The following is a 20,411-nucleotide window of genomic DNA, read 5'->3' on the forward strand; positions in this document are numbered from 1 at the left end:
GAAAAATGATTCTCGTGAAAAAAAAAAAGTACATAGAGTGCAAGTATGATAAAGCTCATCAAGTAAACACAATCTAGATTAACACATGTAGAACTGAACGTAAAGGAGGCGGAACAAGTATTTCTTTCCTACACTTCTTAAGTTAAGGATTTACTTCTTGACAAAAAAGAAACTAATGTAAACAATAAAACCATGAGAAAAAATGCGTAGGAGACCCAAATTGACTAGAGATGAGCACATAAACGCACAGGATGCTGGTCCAATGGACAAGTCAGCATACCATGGTCACCTGAGGAGTCCATCAAACCTCCTATACCTGCCCTGGTGGTTGTTCTCATATGTAAACCCATCAATGTCATCGCTGTACGGTAAGGCACACTTGGCATCATACCTGGTCTACTACTCAAAGGAGGGGAAGCTGGCAGGTAGGACACAGTTTGCGGGGCTTCTCTCTGGTTGTCACGGAATACTGATGTGGACCACAGTTCTAAAAATATATTCACTCATCTCTATATGTGATAAAAAGGACCTGTGATCTGACATGATTTAAGTTACCATGAGAAGTGTATTTGTGATTGTAGTGTTTAAATGGTGACTAACAAAATGATGCTGGGAAGTCAGTTGCTGTGAAAATCCTACAGTAAATGTATGTGTATTATAGTAGTTGTATTTCCAATAAAATAATAACTCTGGAGCCTCCTTGGTAGAACTCTCCAATGTGCAGTTTGATATATTTCGCCAAAAATGTATACATTCTAAATATTTGTATTCCTCCAAAACAACAATTGCATAATTTCTAAGAAACTAGAATTGTGCATTCTGCCATTCCTTTGTTATGCCTTGAAACTAGAATTGTGTTAAAATTAAGTGCATGGAGGGTGTAAACAGATGATAGAAGGGAGCATATTTGGAAGAAAATTTTGTAAGGGCAAAACAGGAATAGTTAGATAAGTGAGGCGAGGCAATAGACCAGTCTAAAGAAATGCATTTTCAGGGCACACTTAAAACTGGGGTATTGGGAATTAATAGAATTGTCATTGGTAATGCATCCCAGAAACTTGGTGCAGCTTTCAAGAAATCTTAAAGACGGGAGTGGGATGTTCGGATAATTGGGCATGTAAGTCTTAGTTAATTAGCGGAAAGGAGAGGACGGATAAGATGATAGACAGATATAAGGGAGGAGATATACAGTGGTACAGAACTCTGAAGAGTTTTGTGGGCGAGAGTGATAAGTTTATATTGGACTCTCCGGTGGATGAACAACCAGTGCAATGACTGGCACAAGGTGGAGGCATCGGTGTAGTGGATGGAGATGAATATGACCCTGGCTGCTGCATTCAGGATGAAGTGTAGAGAAGAAAGTTTAGTAAGAGGGAGACCGATTAGTATAAAGTTGCAATAGTCCTGACGAGAATGAATAAGAGGAACAGTAAACGTTTTCCAAAGTCAATAGTCAGACAAGGTTGAATTCTACAGATGTTTTAAGGTGTAAATGACAAAAGTGAGCGAGTGATTGGATATAGGGAGTGAAGGAGATAATTATGACCCCAAGACAGTGGGCATGCTGCAGGGGAGTAGTGGTAGAATCACACACGGAAATGGCAATATTGGTAGATGACTCAGAATCAATAAGTAATATCTGGCCACTTTTATTGGGGTTAACTATTTTGGTTACCAGACATATTGTTACTTTGTTCGATGAGTCAAGGGACATGGGCTAATGTTTCATGTGGGACTGTCCGCTGACATTTTTGTATGCTAAATTGTGGAATGCCTGCTGAGTGCAGATTGCATCAGCCCCCTGCTAGTCTGCATCATTTGGAGGACAAATGAACTAAGGAACAGTGAAGAAACAGCCATGATCATCTTCCCCAATCCTGTGGAATAGAGTGGAATACAATGCCTTGAAATGGGAGCTGAGGGATATAAAAAGGGGCCTGCTCCTATCACCCTTGATTCTACATGACTTCACTCTAGGGCCAATGGTTCCAACTGGTGGATTACAGAACTGCTCCACTACCCATCACAAGTTAGGTTGGAGAACCTAGATTGGGACTATTTGGTCACCTGGTCCCGTACTTCGCTGTGCTGGGTCGGCTTCCTAAGCTTGTCGCTATCTCCTCTCAGTGGGTGCCCGCCAAAAGCGGAGTGTTGCTGGCTTGGGTAGTGGCCCTAAATGCCCCGAAGTCATGGAGATTCTAATACCTGGCGAGTCAGAGCAAGAGTGAGACTCTTAACATTTGCACCTTCTCTTGTCTTTGCTGGGAATGTACTATAAGCGGTTATCTGTTAGGAGCCCAATAAAGTGTTACTGGATCCTGGTAACCTCACTCTATGTTGTGGGAGTGGTGTTCTGCCCACTGAGAAGGAGTATGGGCGTTCAGTCGGATGAACCTCGGTCCGTGCAGTCTTTCTAAAGACAGCCAGAACAGCGTTCGAGAACACCCCTGACCCTCATATTTCCTCAGTGTTGTCTCAAGTAGCGATATAATAAAATATTACCAAAAATGTGAGGGCTGTATTAAATTTTGTGATATGCTGTACGAACGCAAAGTAACAAGTCTTTGTGAAATGTAAAGGAAATGATACATGATTTTCTAAATTTTAAAAAAATATAAATATGAAAATTGTAATGTGCATTTGTATTCAGTCCCCTGTAGTCTGATACCTCTAAATAAAATCCTCAGTGCATAATTGCCTCCAGAAGTCACTTAATTAGTAAACTGAGTACACCTGTGTTTTATTTTTGTATTTATTTTCTCAGTACATAACGTCTGCTGTTCTTTGATGGTATCAGAGGTTTATTTGAAAACATTATGGATCAAATAGCTTTATGAAAACAAAGGAACAACAGACGGGCCAGGGATAAAGTTGTGGACAAGAGTAAAACAGGGTGTTAGGGCATGAAAAAAAGAGCCCAACTCTGAACAGCTCACAGAGCACACTGTTCAATCCATCATCCAAAAATGGAAGAAGTACGGCACAAATGCAAACCTACCAAGACATACCCATCCACCTAATCTGACATCCCAAGCAAGGAAAGCACTGATCAGAGAAGCAGCCAAGAGGCCCATGGTCACTCTAACAGCAGCGTAACAAGAACGTAACGGAACGCCAGAATTGCAGTTTTTCAGCTGCTGCAGCAAAAGAAAAAACGTAATAACAGGTGATCAAAACATTGTATATACCTCAAAATAATACCAATAAAAACATTATCTCGGAGCACAAAAAAATCAAGCCCACACACAGCTCCAAATCCCAAAAATTCAAAACGTCACTAGGAATGAGCGAACCCAAGCAGTAAAGTTTGGTATTTGTACCGAACACAGACTTTACAAAAAAAAAAATCAGTGTTCGAAGTCAGAGTTTGGCTACTTTACGTATGGTAATCACTTAATCGAGCATCGTGTGTTCGGGTATGCTCGGTGCTAGGCCCAGTGCAAGCTGCTTGCAGTGTCTAAATGACTATCACTGATTGTAAAAACAGCGTTAGGCCTCTTTCACACGTACGTGTTTGGTCCGTTTCATCACGTACCGGAGACACGGGCACACATTTAAATCAATGGGTCTGCGCTCATGTGTGTATTCTGCCATGGACCGTGTGTACGTGTGGAGCATACGTGTGCCCGTGTGCTCCACACGTAGACATGTCCGTTTTTCTCCGGCATCACGGGTGTCACATGGAACGCAAACGGACCACACGGAGGTGTTCCATGTGACACGCGCCGGAGAAAACACATGTGTCTGAGAAAATAATAAAAAAAACTTTACTCACCTTCTCCAGCCCTGCAGTCTCTGCTGCTGCTGTCACTTGCTTCCGACCGCTGCTCATTATGCTCATTGCATATTCACTTCACTGCGGCCGTAAGCAGCAGCAGCGGAGAGTCAGCAGGACCGGAGACCGAAGATCAGCACCACGGACAGCGAAGCCAGGGACAAGTGAGTAGAAAGTTCCCGTTCTCCGTGTGTTATCACGGATAACACAGGGAGAACACATGTGTGCCATAAATATGGCTCACGGAGGGAAAAACGCACCTTTGACACGTCCATGAAAAACGTGCGTGGTTTTTCACGGACGTGCGAAAGAGGCCTTATATAGTGTGTACAAAAAAATTGAAAAATTCTTGCCTTCCCTTCCCAAAAATGCTTTGATTCTGGCTAGTTGTATGTGGGTGGAGAGCTGGATTGCCCAATTAGTGACTTCCAGTTGGGTTGAGGTCAAGTCCGGGTCCAGAACTGAATGTTACATAAAGTCCGGCAGAACCTGCTGAACCGGACCTTCAATGATTCTGCTCATCTCTAAACGTTACAGTTCTTGGAAAGTCGCAACACAGGCAAGATCTTTTCTTTTTTCAAAATTTATGAATTAATTTCCTCACTTAAATATACTGAACAAAAATATAACCACAACACTTTTCTTTTTGATCCCATTTTTCTTTGGCTGAACTCAAAGATCTAAGACTTTTACTGTGTAAACAAAAAGCCTTTTACTCTGAAATATTCAAAAATTTGTCTTAGGGCTCCGCCACACATCCGTGAAACACGTGCGTGTTTGGTCCGTTTCCGTGTATACTGGAGACACGGCCAAACGTGCACCAATGTTACTATATCTCAGCGGTTACATTTGCGTTTTTGGTTTTGTCCGTTAGTCCGTCTCCGTGATGCGTTTTGTGGGCCGTGTCAAACGCCAGCATGTCCGTTTTATTCACGCAACACGCAGCACGGACCCAATGAAAGTCAATGGGTCTGTGCGCACGTCCGAGTGACACGGACGCATCTCTGTTTGCTCCCTGTACGTTTTGTGCTTTTTTCATGTGATGTCAGTCTTTTTTCTTTTTATGTTTCGTTCTCTCCCTCAGTCCGTCGGTCGGTCTCTATGTCTGTCGGTCGGTCTCTCTGTCTTATCTGTCCCTCTAGCTGTCTGTTGGTCAGTTCCCCCCCCTCTCTCATACTTACCGCTCCTCGATCTCCGGCGCGGCGCTGCACTGCTGTTATAAAAACTCCGGCGGCTTTTACTATTTTGAAAAAGCCGGCCGCCCATTAATCAATCTCATATTCCCTGCTTTACCCGCCCACCGGCGCCTGTGATTGGTTGCAGTCACACACACCCACCACGCTGAGTGACAGCTGTCTCACTGCACCCAATCACAGCAGCCGGTGGGCGTATCTATACTGTGCAGTGAAAAAAATAAATAAATAATTTAAAAAAACGGCGTGCGGTCCCCCCCCATTTTAATACCAGCCAGATAAAGCCATACGGCTGAAGGCTGGTATTCTCAGGATGGGGAGCTCCACGTTATGGGGAGCCCCCCACCCTAACAATATCAGTCAGCAGCCGCCCAGAATTACCGCATACATTATATGCGACAGTTCTGGGGCTGTACCCGGCTCTTCCCGATTTACCCTGGTGCGTTGGCAAATCGGGGTAATAAGGAGTTATTGGCAGCCCATAGCTGCCAATAAGTCCTAGATTAATCATGTCAGGCGTCTATGAGACACCTTCCATGATTAATCTGTAAGTGACTGTAAAAAAACACACACACCCGAAAAAAATCCTTTATTAAAAATAAAAAACACAAACAAATTCCCTCATTACCAATTTATTAACCCCGACAAACCCTTGGAGCTGACAGGAGCAGCAGAAGACACCGCCGCTCCGGTCACCTCCACGCAGCTAATGAGATGAGTAGCGGTGGCCGCGGGTAACCTCAGTGACAGCAGCTGATCGCGCTACTCATCTCATTAGCTGCGTGGAGGTGACCGGAGCGGCGGTGTCTTCTGCTGCTCCTGTCAGCTCCATGCAGCAGAGCTGGAAGCGACGCTGGAGTCCGTGGATTACGCCGGACATGGAGGGTTTGTCGGGGTTAATAAATTGGTAATGAGGGAATTTGTTTGTGTTTTTTATTTTTAATAAAGGATTTTTTTCGGGTGTGTGTGTTTTTTTACAGTCACTTACAGATTAATCATGGAAGGTGTCTCATAGACGCCTGACATGATTAATCTAGGACTTATTGGCAGCTATGGGCTGCCAATAACTCCTTATTACCCCGATTTGCCAACGCACCAGGGTAAATCGGGAAGAGCCGGGTACAGCCCCAGAACTGTCGCATATAATGTATGCGGCAATTCTGGGCGGCTGCTGACTGATATTGTTAGGGTGGGGGGCTCCCCATAACGTGGAGCTCCCCATCCTGAGAATACCAGCCTTCAGCCGTATGGCTTTATCTGGCTGGTATTAAAATGGGGGGGGACCGCACGCCGTTTTTTTAAATTATTTATTTATTTTTTTCACTGCACAGTATAGACACGCCCACCGGCTGCTGTGATTGGGTGCAGTGAGACAGCTGTCACTCAGCGTGGTGGGTGTGTGTGACTGCAACCAATCACAGGCGCCGGTGGGCGGGTAAAGCAGGGAATACGAGATTGATTAATGAGCGGCCGGCTTTTTCAAATTAGAAAAAGCCGCCGAAGCAGTGTGAACGCCGTGCAGCGCCGGTGATCGGGGAACGGTGAGTATGAGAGAGGGGGGGACACTTCAGTCACTCGGGGGATTAGCGGTCACCGGTGAATCCTTCACAGGTGACCGCTCAGTACACGGCACACAGACAGAGCCGCGGTATGAGAATGAAGTCGGGTGAAGTTCACCCGAGTTCATTCTCATCCCGCTACTCTGTCTTCCGACATGTAGTAACGACATTTTGCATCACACACGTACATTTCACACGGACAACACATACACATGTCAGTTATTTCACTCACGCACACACGGACATTCCACACGCACATACGGCTAGCATACGGGATACACACGCAGGCCACACATACCATAAAAACGGACCTAAAAAACGGAAAACGGACCCGAAAAACGGCCCGTTTTACACGGACGTGGTTTTCACGGATGTGTGGCGGAGCCCTAAATCTGTATTAGTGAGCACTTCTCCTTTGCCAAGATAATCCATCCACCTCACAAGTGTGGCATATCAAGATGCTGATTAGACAGAATGATTATTACACAGGTGTGCCTTAGGTTGGCCACACTATAAGACCATTCTAAAATTTGCTGTTTTACAGTATTGGGCGGGTCCAGGAGGGGTCATAAAACTAGTCAGTATCTGGTAACTACTATTTGCCAGTCTGCCATCTGCCCTGTGCAGTTAAAACCGTGATTCATCTGTGAAGAAAACACCTCTCAACATGCCAGACATCCTCAAGTGAGAGCATCTGCCCATTCTGGTTGCTTACGAAAATGACCTACAGTCAGCTGGAGACCCTGATGAGGATGATGAGCATGCAGATAAGCCTTCCTGAGACGGTTTCTGACAGTTTGTACAGAAATTCTTTGGTTATCCAAACCGACTGTTGTAGCAGCTGTCCTGGTGGCTGGTCTCAGATGATCTTGAAGGTGAAGATGCTCGATTTGGAGTTCCTGGGCTGGTGTGGTTACATGTGGTCTGCGGTTGTGAGGCCAGTGGGATGTACTGCCAAATTTCTGAAACGCCTCACGGAGAACAGCTCTGGTGGACATTCCTGCAGTCAGCATGCCAATTGTATGCTCCCTCAAAACTTGTGAGATCAGTGGCATTGTGCTCTGTGATAAAACTGCACATTGTAGAGTGGCCTTTAACGATGGCCAGCCAAAGATACACCTGTGCAATAAACATGCTGTCATGATATGTGAGGTGGATGGATTACCTCCACAAAGTAGAAGTACTCACTAAGGCTGGTGTCACATTAGCGTATGGCATGTGATAAGAGAGCATCGGATGCGATATGTTAATGACCCTCAGCTCTTGCTCTGCTGCGAGTGTGAGCCGAGTGTCATGCGACTGTGATCCGATCTTGCAATCAGATCTCAGCTGTGGAGGAGAGGGAGAGAGTGATCTCTCCATCTCCTCCATTGTCATCCTGTGCGCATATCGCACTGCACTTGCATGACATCTGAGTGAAATACGATGTTTCACTCACCCCCACAGACTTGTATGGGTGCGAGTGACACGGCTCTCGCTGACAATCGCAGCATGCTGCAATTTTTTCCTCAGTCCGATCAGGGTTGAGAAAAAACTCCCAGATGTGAGCTGCGACACTGTCTTAAATGGGGCAGAGTGCAATGCGAGATTTTCTTACATTGCACTCGTGCGAGTCATACACCAGTGTAACTTTGCCCTAACACAGATTTAGGGCGGCTTTGCACGTTGCGACATCGCAAGTCGATGCTGCGATGTTGCACGCGATTGTCCCCACCCCCGTCGCAGGTACGATATCGTGTGATAGCTGGCGTAGCGAAAATTATCGCTACGCCAGCTTCACACGCACTCACCTGCCCTGCGACCGTCGCTGTGGCTGGCGACCCGCCTCCTTCCTAAGGGGGAGGGTTGTGCGGCGTCATAGCGACGTCACACGGCAGGAGGCCAATAGCGGCGGAGGGGCGGAGATAGGCAGGATGTAAACATCCCGCCCACCTCCTTCCTTCCGCATATCCTACGGAAGCCGCAGTGAGGCCGGTAGGAGATATTCCTCGCTCCTGCGGCTTCACACACAGCGATATGTGCTGCCGCAGGAGCGAGGAACAACATCGGACCGTCGCGTCAGCGTAATTATGGATTACGCCGACGTTGCACCGATGATACGTTTACGTCGATTTTGGGCTCGTTAATCGTATCATCTAGGCTTTACACAGTACGATGTCACATGCGATGCCGGATGTGCGTCACTTTCCATTTGACCCCACCGACATCGCACCTGCAATATCGTAGTGTGCAAAGCCCGCCTTAGACAAATTTGTGAACAATATTTGCGAGAAAAAGGCTTTTTGTGCACATAGAAAAACCCTCGATTTTTTAGTTCAGCTAATGAAAAATGGGAGCAAAAATAAAAAAAGTTGCATTTATATTCTTGTTCAGTATAAAACAAAAACTATACATGTTTGGTATCTACTAGTGATAAGCGAACACTACCATACTCGGGTGATCGGTACTTGAAACGAGCAGGTCAGACGCTCGGGATGGCCTCGACCCAAGTTCCGAGCATAATGAAAGTCAATGGAAAACTCAAGCAATTTTCCAGAAGAACTTCCAGAAATATGCTCATTGACTTTCATGATGCTTGGTACTTGAGTTGAGCCCAATGGCGCATCTGACCTGCTCGTTTCGAGTTCCAAACATCTGAGAATGGTAATTGTCGCTCATCACTAGTATCTATGTAATTGTTTGTACTGACCTGGAGAATCATACTGCCAGGTCAATCTTATGGTAAAATGAACCCTGCAAATAAAAAAAAATATATGCAGAATTTCACTTTTTTTTTCTTTTTCGCCACACTGAAACATTTTTTCCCACTTAACATTACATCATATGATAAAATGAATAGTGTCATTCAAAAGTATGACTCGTCCCGCAAAAAACCAAGCCCTCACATAGCTGTATCAACGGAAAAATAATTTATGGCTGTTGACATAAAGTGAGTAAAAAAACTAAAGCGCAAAAAGACAAAATCCCACGTTCTTTAAGGGGTTAAAGCAGGACAATGACCGTAAACATACTGTCAGAGCTACAACGGAATGGCTTACTCCAAAGTATATTCATGTGTGTGGATGGCCCAGCCATGGTCCAAACCTAAATCTTATTGAGAATCTGTGACTTGAAAATTGCTGCCCACAGATGCTCTTCATCCAGTCTCACTGAAATAGAGCGGTTTTCCAAAGAACCGATAAAAATGTCAGCCTCTAGATGTGCAAAGCTGGTAGAGACATACCCCAAAAATCTTGTAGCACAAATTGCATGGAAAGGTGGGCTTGACTTAGTACTGACTTAGGGGGGCTGAGAACAAATGCATGTCACAATTTTCAGATTTATAGTCACGCTAGATTTGGGATAGTCCCACACGTACAGGGAAGGGAAGGGAAACCCTGTGACTAAGGAAGGGGGAGATGGTGATTCCTGACCAAACCTTTCGCTGGACTTCTGTTCCCCTGACCACCCTAGTAGATAGGTTCCACATCTATGCGCCGAACAGGATACCCGATTGACTATGAACTGGGCCCTAGGTAAGGAATGGATGGGATGACCTCTTAGTCAACCCCACTAAGCTCTAAAGAAGAAACCGGTAGCACAAACAAGGGAAGTAAATGAATAACTTATCTCCAAGAAGACTCAGGGAGAGGAACAGCAACAAAATAAAATGTTTTTTCAGATGAATACAAGCCGACTGCTTGCATCCAACGCCTGTATACTAATGTAACTCTATCACCAGCAAAGACCAAGGGGAAATGTGGGTATTTAATGATACAGGGGGAAGTGATGATGATTAACAACTGAAAGGATATCCACAGGGTCCTACAAGGACAGAAATTAACCCCAAGAAGAGAAGATACATAGGATGCCATTTACACCACTTGACGAAGAATTGAGTTTTAGGGAGCAGTTTGTATAGCCAAACATTGCGACGTTCTACAGTCGGACACCACAGGACTGTCTGTCAACCATAACACACCTGTAACATTTATAGTTTTACAACATTTAGAAAACCATTTAGAACATTTAGAAAACCCTTTACACTTCACAAATGTTCGCCCTTTTTTGTTGGTATATCACATAAAATACCAATTAAAAACATTAAATTTTGTGGTTGCAAAGTGATAACACAGAAAAGTTCACAGGTTATGAATACTTTTTCAAATCACAGTATTTTAGTGTATTTGCTATCACTGCAACTGTAACAGTCCAATGGACAGTGTAAAAAAAAACTGGACTAAGAGGCAATCAAAAATTCATATGCATGGCAAAATGGTACCAATAAAAACTACAGCTTGACCTGAAAAACAAAAGTAACAAGCTGTTTTGCAGATCCATTAAAGGAAATGTATAAAAGCTACATATCTCAGATTATGGTGACTAAAAACACATTTTTAAAACTGTTTTTTTCAAACTGTATCAATTTGGTATCACTGAAATTATACTGACCTGCAGAATAAATGGCTGCACAGTGATTGACTTAGGAATTAAACCAAAAATATAATAACAGAATTTCATATTTTTTTTCAATTCCACTACACATAGAGGTGTATTCCCTTCATGCTTTAAACATGCCTCAATCACACCCATCCTCAAAAAGCCCTCCCTTGACCCATCCTCTGTGTCAAACTATCGCCCCATATCACTTCTCCCCTATGCCTCAAAACTACTGGAAAAGCATGTCCATCTTGAACTGTCCTCATACCTCTCTTCCTGCTCTCTCTTTGATCGGTTACATTCTGGCTTCCGACCCCATCATTCCACTGAAACTGCCCTGACCAAAGTCGCTAACGACCTACTAACCGCAAAAGCCAAGCGACACTACTCTGTCCTCCTCCTCCTGGACCTGTCCCCTGCCTTTGACACAGTAGACCACTCCCTTCTATTACAAACTCTCTCATCTCTGGGCATCACAGACTTGGCGCTATCTTGGATCTCCTCATACTTATCCAACCGAACTTTCAACGTCTCCCACTCTCACACCACTTCCTTATCTTGCCTCCTATCTGTCGGGGTCCCCCAAGGTTCAGTTCTTGGACCCCTGCTGTTCTCCATTTACACCTTCGGCCTGGGACAGCTCACAGAGTCCCACGGCTTTCAGTATCATCTCTATGCCGATGATACGCAGATCTACCTCTCTGGACCTGAGATCACCTCCCTACTAACCAGAATCCCACAATGTCTGTCTGCTATTTCATCCTTTTTCTCTGCTCGATTCCTAAAACTGAACATGGACAAAACAGAAATCATTGTCTTTCCTCCTCCTCACTCAACTCCCCCACCTGACATATCCATCAATGTCAATGGATGCTCACTTTCCCCAGTGCCACACGCTCGCTGCCTGGGAGTAATCCTAGACTCTGATCTCTCTCTCAAGCCACACATCCAAGCCCTTTTCACCTCCTGCCGCCTCCAACTCAAAAATATTTCCCGGATCCGTACATTCCTTTCCCAAGAAGCTGCAAAAACTCTAATACATGCCCTTATTATCTCCCGTCTGGATTATTGCAACCTCCTGCTCTGTGGCCTCCCTTCTAACAGTCTCGCACCCCTACAATCTATTCTAAACTATGCTGCCCGGCTAATCCACCTGTCCCCCCGCTACTCCCCGACCTCTCCTCTCTGCCAATCCCTTCACTGGCTTCCCATTGCCCAATGACTCCAGTTCAAAACACTAACCATGACATACAAAGCCATCCACAACATGTCTCCTCCCTACATCTGTGACCTAGTCTCCCGGTACTTACCTACATGTAACCTCCGATCCTCACAAGATCTCCTTCTCTACTCCCCTCTCATCTCCTCTTCCCACCATCGCATCCAAGATTTCGCCCGTGCCTCCCCCATACTCTGGAATGCTCTGCCACAACACATCAGACTCTCGCCTACCTTGCCAAGCTTCAAAAGGAACCTGAAGACCCAGCTCTTCCGACGAGCCTACAACCTGCCATAACTCTCAGTCTGATACAGCGCCGCACAATCAGCTCTACCCTAACCTACTGTATCCTCATCTATCCCTTGTAGACTGTTAGCCCTCAGGGACCTCTCTCCTCCTGTACCTGTCTGTGTCTTGTACTGTTTATGATTATTGTACTTGTCCCTATTATGTATACCCCTTTCACATGTAAAGCGCCATGGAATTGATGGCACTATAATAATAAATAATAAATAATAATAATAACATAGCTTTTGCTTTCTAGTACATTATTGAGTAAATTACATAGTGACATTAAACCACTACAAATTACATGGCTATGTTGACAATAAAAGAATAAAATAGTATGACTCTTTGAGGGTGGGGATGAAATACCTTAAACAAGAAAAATAAAACTTGTAACAAGGAAAAAGGTAAAAGAGTAGTTATTTGTAAAAAATAAAAAAAAAAATCACAATCCCTCTGGATTTACCTGCAGATGTGTATGAAGGGAAATCTGTCAAAATAAATATACTTTACTACATTTTGCTCTCTGGAAAATAATGCCATCCATACTTTAAGTGCTCATGCAGACGTCCATGCAAATCATGCAGGAACCCTTATTCATAGAATCTGTTATTCATGCTGGTTTTAATTCATATGCAAATGAGGATTAAGTGCTCTGGGAGTGTCAATGCACTTCCAAAGCTTCTGCCTTCCTGACTTTATTCTCTGCCTAGCCCGACGTTCCTTTGCTTAAAGGGAATCTGCCAGCAGGCTTTTGCTACTGCATCTGAGAGTTGCATGTTGTATCCAAAGAGATTCTGAAACTAACCATGTTTAACTTAGATCACTGTGTGCATATGTTCTGACTTTATCTAATGCGGGCTTCACACGGTACGATCTATTGTGCGATTGCACGAGCGATCGTACCCGCCCCCATCGTTTGTGCGTCACGGGCAAATCGCTGCTCGTGTTGCACAAAGTCGTTAAACCGCCGTCACACGTACTTACCTGCTGAGCGACCTCGCTGTGGGCGGCGAACATCCTCTTCCTGAAGGGGGGAGGTACGTTCGGCGTCACAGCGACGTCACACAGCCGCCAGCCAATAGAAGCGCACACAAAAAACGTTACATTCAGTGTTGCTCCTGCTTGACGGTCAGTCAGTAAACGACTGATCCGTCATGCGGCAGATGCAACGCTGGGCCATCAATCACAATCCGTCACTAATAGAAGTCTATGGGGAAAAAACGGATTCCTGCAAAATATTTTGCAGGATACCGTAATTCCTCAAGGCGACGGATTGTGACTGATGCAAAACAACGGAAGTGTGAACTTAGCCTAACTCTTGCATGCTGTCCTCAGCTTAAATTGCAAAATGCTGGTGACAGATTCCTTTTAACTGACAATTTACGGTCTTGACTAAACAGTCAGTGAGTTGTCAATCAGGCAGATGAAGGTGGGACTGGATGGAAAATACAGCCAGGGAGGCATAAGCTTGGGAAAAGCTTTGACACTCCCAGAGCACTTTAGCCTCATTTACTGTACATAGGAATTTTAAAAATTAAATCAAGGAACAGACATTACATAATGTTGTTGAGGACATTAAAGTTCAGAGAGAAACGTATTTGCGGGTGAGGGACTGGGTTGAATAATTTTGACAAGATTCTCTTTACATTCAGCACAGATAAAGGAATGCTAAATGCTTCTTCTTGGGAGCTGTTTAATGAACCAGATACCTATCTCCACGGCTCCTCTTCCCCTCTCACAGTATGAATCACACACAGCATTACTTCTTTAGTGTCACTATTGACCAATATACTAAAATAAAATTACAAGAATAAAATGTAACAAAAAATTTCATCTTACCTTTTTCACTAACACTTTCGCTTTCGATTTCCACATCCTCACAACTGGTATACTCTGGTGTTGATGCTCCTTCTTCTTCTGAGCTACTCACTGACATCTGTCTTCTCTTACCACCTCTTTTAGATCTGTGGGGCTTTGGTGGGGAAGGTCTAACAGATTCCGATTGATCTGAACTAAGAGAATCATTCCTTGACATTGTCTCCATTTTTTCACGGTTAGTCTTTCTCATTAAAAGAGCAGAACTTGGGTCTAACCGAGTTGGTTTTTTGAAAGAATCATGGTTTTTAGCCTCATTGTGTTCTGGTGGCACAGGGCTATGTCTAGGACTGGGTGGGCTGTGATTTGACACTTGGTTTGGCTTAGAAATGATCCCATCGCCATTCCTATCAATAGAGTAGGACTGCTGACTTTCTAGAACAGTTCTTTTGTCCTGAGTCCCTTGTGTATGAGAATTCTTCCCTAATTTGTTCTCAGGAACATCTGTTTCATCTAATTCTGTATGTGGTAGTGATGCGTCACTGTGTCTCCTCTCGTGTCGTGCTTTTGAAACCTTAGCATGCATGCGCATCTGTTGTTCCTCAGGCTGGGGCTTTACAGGGTACCTGGCTAAGTTGGGGTCACTTCTATACCGTGATTGATAATCTTCATCAGTTCTCTCCTTATCTTCTTCCATGTTTGTTCCTTCCTCTTTTTCTGGAATGTCCTGTGATCTCCCTTTGCCCAATCTTCTACTTTCTCTTCTTTCTTTATGTTCATCGGTATAAGTCTGCCCTTGTTGGTTAGAATGTTTCTGGTTTCTCCTACGATCACTTTTGGAAATTTTTCCATTTTGTTCAGACACTGACATGACCTTCTTCCTATAAATTACCAGGCAGAAAAAAAAAGTATTTTAAAAAATAATAGTATATATAAGTTACATTAACTGTCCTTACTTTTTCCCAGTAGACTCTATTCTACAAATTAGGGAATTTATGGTGAAAATGTATCAATGTATTAACACCAATTTCATAGTTCAAATAGATTGTAAAATATGATGTTCAGACATATTTGTGAAGCCCCTATACCACAGAATGCATCTCATTTACGACTAATCTTAAAAGAGAGAGAGTGAAAAACAAACAATCCAATTTGTCATTAATCTCAACCAACACCATATTTACCAGACATGTGATGGTCACGGCACAGTGTGCCAGTAATAACCTCAATGTGTTTAATAGACAATGGAAAAAGATTCACATACAAAGACACCTTCACACATCTGCAAATCTAATAAATAGTATGTATACTGTAGCAAATTATTAAAGAAACAAAATACAAAGTGAGGCACACAGATCAGAAAAACACATAAACAATAAGGGATTGATTAGTATAACCTACCCATAACATACAGGGTAAGACTGTTAACTATATAACTGTCATAATTCATGCATGGCTTTGCCGTCCCTGAGCCGGTGATGCATGTATCCTGCCTCCGGGTTTTAGGTCCCTTGGGAGGGGCCTGTTCGTTCTGGCCTCATCCCGGCGGTCGCACCGCCATATCTTGATGCTGCTACCTGCAGGACGCCGCCAGTAAGATTTCTGGCTCTGCTGCGTGCACTGTTCCTGAGAGAAGTTCTGTTTCTTGTCCTGCTACCCGGTACCGTTCATCCTGACCTCCATCCCTCCTGCCCGACCTGACCTGACCTCAGTTACCCTGGCCTGTCCTGACCTCCGTCCCTTCTGCCCATCCTGACCTCCGTCCCTCCTTCCCAACCTTACTTCTGTTCCTTACTGTACTCCAGACTCTGGTCCTGTTCCGTGTCCTCCACTCCCTTCCCTGTGCTTACTTGCTCTCCCGGTATCCGACCTCGGCTCTGTTTTTTTACTTTGGCTTGTTGTCTCCTAGATACAGACGTCACATTCCAGCATAGACCCTGAGTGATCGACTATCCCTGTTCTTGTGTTACCGACCTCTTGTAGGCTTCTGTCTAACTGCTCTCAAGAGTTCTCTTTCTACCTGAATCCCAGTCCGCCCTAGTGGTAGCTTGACAATAACCTCAAATGCCAAAGTTAATCAATGTACTAAATAGCACAATAATGGAGCAGTAACAGAATAGAAAAATAAATAAATACATTTATTTAAATTTTCTTGCTGTTATTGCTCCCTTTATGTTCCTTTGTACCTACAGTGGGAAAAAAAAAAATTTAGTCAGCCACAATTGTGCAAGTTCTCCCACTTAAAAAGATGAGAGCGGCCTGTAATTGATATCATAGGTAGACCACAACTATGGGAGAAAAAATGAGAAAACAAATCCAGAAAATCACCTTGTCTAATTTTGCAAGATTTTATTTGCAAATTATGGTGGAAAATAAGCAATTGGTCAATAACATAAGTTCATCTCAATATTTTGTTTTATATCCTTTGTTGGCAATGACAGAGGTCAAACGTTTTCTGTAAGTCTTCATAAGATTGGCACACACTGTTGGTGGTACGTTGGCCAATTCCTCCATGCAAATCTCCTCTAGAACAGTGATGTTTTGGGCCTGTCGCTGGGCAACACGGACTTTCAACTCCCTCCAAAGGTTTTCTATGGGGTTGAGATCTGAAAACTGGATAGGCCACTCCAGGACCTTGATATGTTTCTTACAAAGCCACTCCTTCATTGCCATGGCGGTGTGCTTGGGATCATTATCATGCTGAAAGACCTAGCCATTTTTCATTTTCAATGCCCTTGCTAATGAAAAGAGGTTTGCACTCAAAATCTCACGATACATGGCCCCATTCATTGTTTCATGTACAGTACAGACCAAAAGTTTGGACACCTTATTCAAAGAGTTTTCTTTATTTTCAGGACTCTGAAAATTGTAGATTCACATTGAAGGCATCAAAACTATGAATTAACACATGTGGAATGAAATACTTAACAAAAAAAGTGTGAAATAACTGAAAATATGTCTTATATTCTAGGTTCTTCAAAGCAGCCCCCTTTTGCTTTGATTACTGCTTTGCACACTCTTGGCATTCTCTTGATGAGCTTCAAGAGGTAGTCACCGGAAATGGTTTTCACTTCACTGGTATGCCCTGTCAGGTTTAATAAGTGGGATTTCTTGCCTTATAGATGGGGTTGGGACCATCAGTTGTGTTGTGCAGAAGTTTGGTGGATACACAGCTGATAGTCCTACTGAATAGACTGTTAGAATTTGTATTATGGCAAGAAAAAAGCAGCTAAGTAAAGAAAAACTAGTGACCATCATTACTTTAAGTAATGAAGGTCAATCAGTCTGAAAAATTGGGAAAACTTTGAAAGTGTTCCCAAGTGCAGTGGCAAAACCTATGAAACACTACAAAGAAACTGGTTCACATGAGGACCGCCCCAGGAAAAGAAGACCAAGAGTCACCTCTGCTGCAAAGGATAAGTTTATCCGAGTCACCAGCCTCAGAAATCGCAGGTTAACAGCAGCTCAGATTAGAGACCAGGTCAATTCTACACAGAGTTCTAGCAGTGGACACATCTCTAGAACAACTTTTAAGAGGAGACTTTGTGCAGCAGGCCTTCATGGTAAAATAGCTGCTAGGAAACCACTGCTAAGGACAGGCAACAAGCATAAGAGACTTGTTTGGGCTAAAGAATACAAGGAATGGACATTAGACCAGTGGAAATCTGTGCTTTGGTCTGATGAGTCCAAATATGAGATCTTTGAATCCAACCACCGTGTCTTTGTGCGATGCAGAAAAGGTGAACGGATGGACTCTACATACCTGGTTCCCACTGTGAAGCATGGAGGAGGCGGTGTGATGGTGTGGGGGTGCTTTGCTGGTGACACTGTTGGGGATTTATTCAAAATTGAAGGCATACTGAACCAGCATGGCTACCACAGCATCTTGCAGCGGCATGCTATTACATCCGGTTTGCGTTTAGTTGGACCATCATTTATTTTTCAACAGGACAATGACCCCAAACACACCACCAGGCTGTGTAAGGGCTATTTGACTAAGAAGGAGAGTGATGGGTGTGACGACATGGACTCTGATGGGTTAACGTTTCTTAAAATCCAGCCAGACAGCATGATAGATTGTCTATAGATGGGGGAGAAGTCCCTCATTGTTTTTACAAGACTCTTGTTGACTCAATGTAATTGTGTTGGCCACTGAAAGCTAGACGTATTGTTCTCCAGACATTTCCAGTAACCATTGTATTGTAGTTGTGTATTGATAATGTAATTACCTTAGTAGCCATTGTCTAGTCGGTGACTCCCAGTTTACATGTACACCCTCAGCCTTTCTAAGCACATCATTTAAATGAGCATTGTCCATGCAGCTTGAAATTCCTCCAATGGGAGAAGCAATCTTGTCCAACCAATCGATGAGGACGCAGTGTATCCAAGGGGAAGGTTGTGGCTGGTGTACGGTGTCCGGCCTGCCGTAGGGTGTGGACTGGATAAACCACTTCCTCAACTATTGGTGTTTCTTGGGAGTAGCATTCCTCAGGTCTCATTGGTTCATCTCGGCATATGTTGACTGGTTGGAGTGGCAGACAGGCTCCAAGCATGCGGCCTCGGTTTTGGAGACAATCTTTATCTATATGTCCATTGCGCCCACATGTATAACAGCGCCATAGATTGGGAGAGTCACAGGCCCTGTCTGTAGTCCTTTGTTTTGGCGCAGCTTCTGCTGGGTAGCGGGACCATCCTTCTCGACCGGCTGGTGTTAGCAGTACTGCAGCTGGAATCCCATAAACATATTCCAGAACATAAGCCCTCTCTTCTCTTGAGGATCTAGGCCCCAATGCATCCAACAACGCTGTGGCTTGGGCCATCTTGGACAAAGTTGATTCCCGATTGTCACTAGATCCATGATGTGGCACATAGTCTAAATCCTCTGGGTCAATATCGGCGGGATCCTCATCGTCCTCTGCATCATTCTGGGCATCCCAACGGACTAATTTCCGGATCAAGTCCGACCGAGTCTCAGCGCTCCAGCAGACAATCTCTCGCCTCCGGCACAGATCCTGAAGCATCCATTTACTGCAGCGATCGTAACTCCTCTCTTGTCCTTGTCCCATGGCTGAGCTGGTGGGGTTGGACATGGCAGCGTCCGAAACCTGAATGCCTCCCCTATGGCCTGCTGGGTATGCTTATGTGCCTCCCTGGTTGTTGAGCCCTGGACGGTGTCCGAAAACACCAGTCCACTGCAGCTCCCCTGGGTAAACCAGGCTGAGTAGTATCCCACTGCTGCCACCAATTGTGGAGACACGGGGCTCAGTGGGCGCTCTCGTCCACTAAAACCCGCCGCCTTTAGAAGGACAGCGTGGCTCAGGGCTCATCCCAACTGAACGCCGGCCTCCTTAACCGTGGGCGTAACACTACTCAGACAACACAGGGTGATGGAACCACAATAATTAGACTTTATTGGATCCCCAAACAATTAACAGCACATAACACATAACCAGCAAAAACACAAATGTAACAGGCAACAGAGTCTCACCCTTCCGCTGGCTCACCAGGGATTTAGAATTTCCTTGCCTCACAGGTTCCAAGCTGTCTGAGGTCTGAAAAGTCTGTAACAGGTGACTGAACTGTCCCAACCTGCGTGTCCTCCTTAGGTAGTCCTGGTTTGATGTTACAATCCTGGCAGCCGGAGTCGAAATCCCTAGGCTGTGGATATGGTCTCCAACCGGATCCGGAGTCCCTAGATTGAAGCCATAAGATGTCCTGATCCTCCAGTCAGCTCCAAAGAGCTTAGACTGAATCCATCAACCATCAACAACAATTAGGTTGTGGCTATAAAAAGGACTTCTTTAAGCCACCAGTGGTTGTTGATGGTTGATGGATTCAGTCTAAGCTCTTTGGAGCTGACTGGAGGATCAGGACATCTTATGGCTTCAATCTAGGGACTCCGGATCCGGTTGGAGACCATATCCACAGCCTAGGGATTTCGACTCCGGCTGCCAGGATTGTAACATCAAACCAGGACTACCTAAGGAGGACACGCAGGTTGGGACAGTTCAGTCACCTGTTACAGACTTTTCAGACCTCAGACAGCTTGGAACCTGTGAGGCAAGGAAATTCTAAATCACTGGTGAGCCAGCGGAAGGGTGAGACTCTGTTGCCTGTTACATTTGTGTTTTTGCTGGTTATGT

General features: G+C 44.5%; 1 protein-coding gene across 12 annotated transcripts in view; it reads right to left on the reverse strand.

Annotated features, from left to right (window-relative positions):
• The window catches only part of RIMS1 (regulating synaptic membrane exocytosis 1), a 545,320-nt gene that overhangs the window by 347,922 nt on the left and 176,987 nt on the right, over window positions 1-20,411 (reverse strand). For all 12 annotated transcript variants that reach the window (XR_012751649.1, XM_075340212.1, XM_075340216.1 and 9 more), the window contains one exon: window positions 14,293-15,149. Coding sequence is in view for 11 of the 12 variants with exons in the window: in XM_075340212.1 (XP_075196327.1) it covers window positions 14,293-15,149 (857 nt within the window). In the remaining variant the exon portion in view is untranslated. The remainder of the gene's footprint in view (window positions 1-14,292; window positions 15,150-20,411) is intronic.

This window comes from Anomaloglossus baeobatrachus, chromosome 3, assembly GCF_048569485.1.
Source record: "Anomaloglossus baeobatrachus isolate aAnoBae1 chromosome 3, aAnoBae1.hap1, whole genome shotgun sequence".
NCBI lineage: Eukaryota > Metazoa > Chordata > Amphibia > Anura > Aromobatidae > Anomaloglossus > Anomaloglossus baeobatrachus.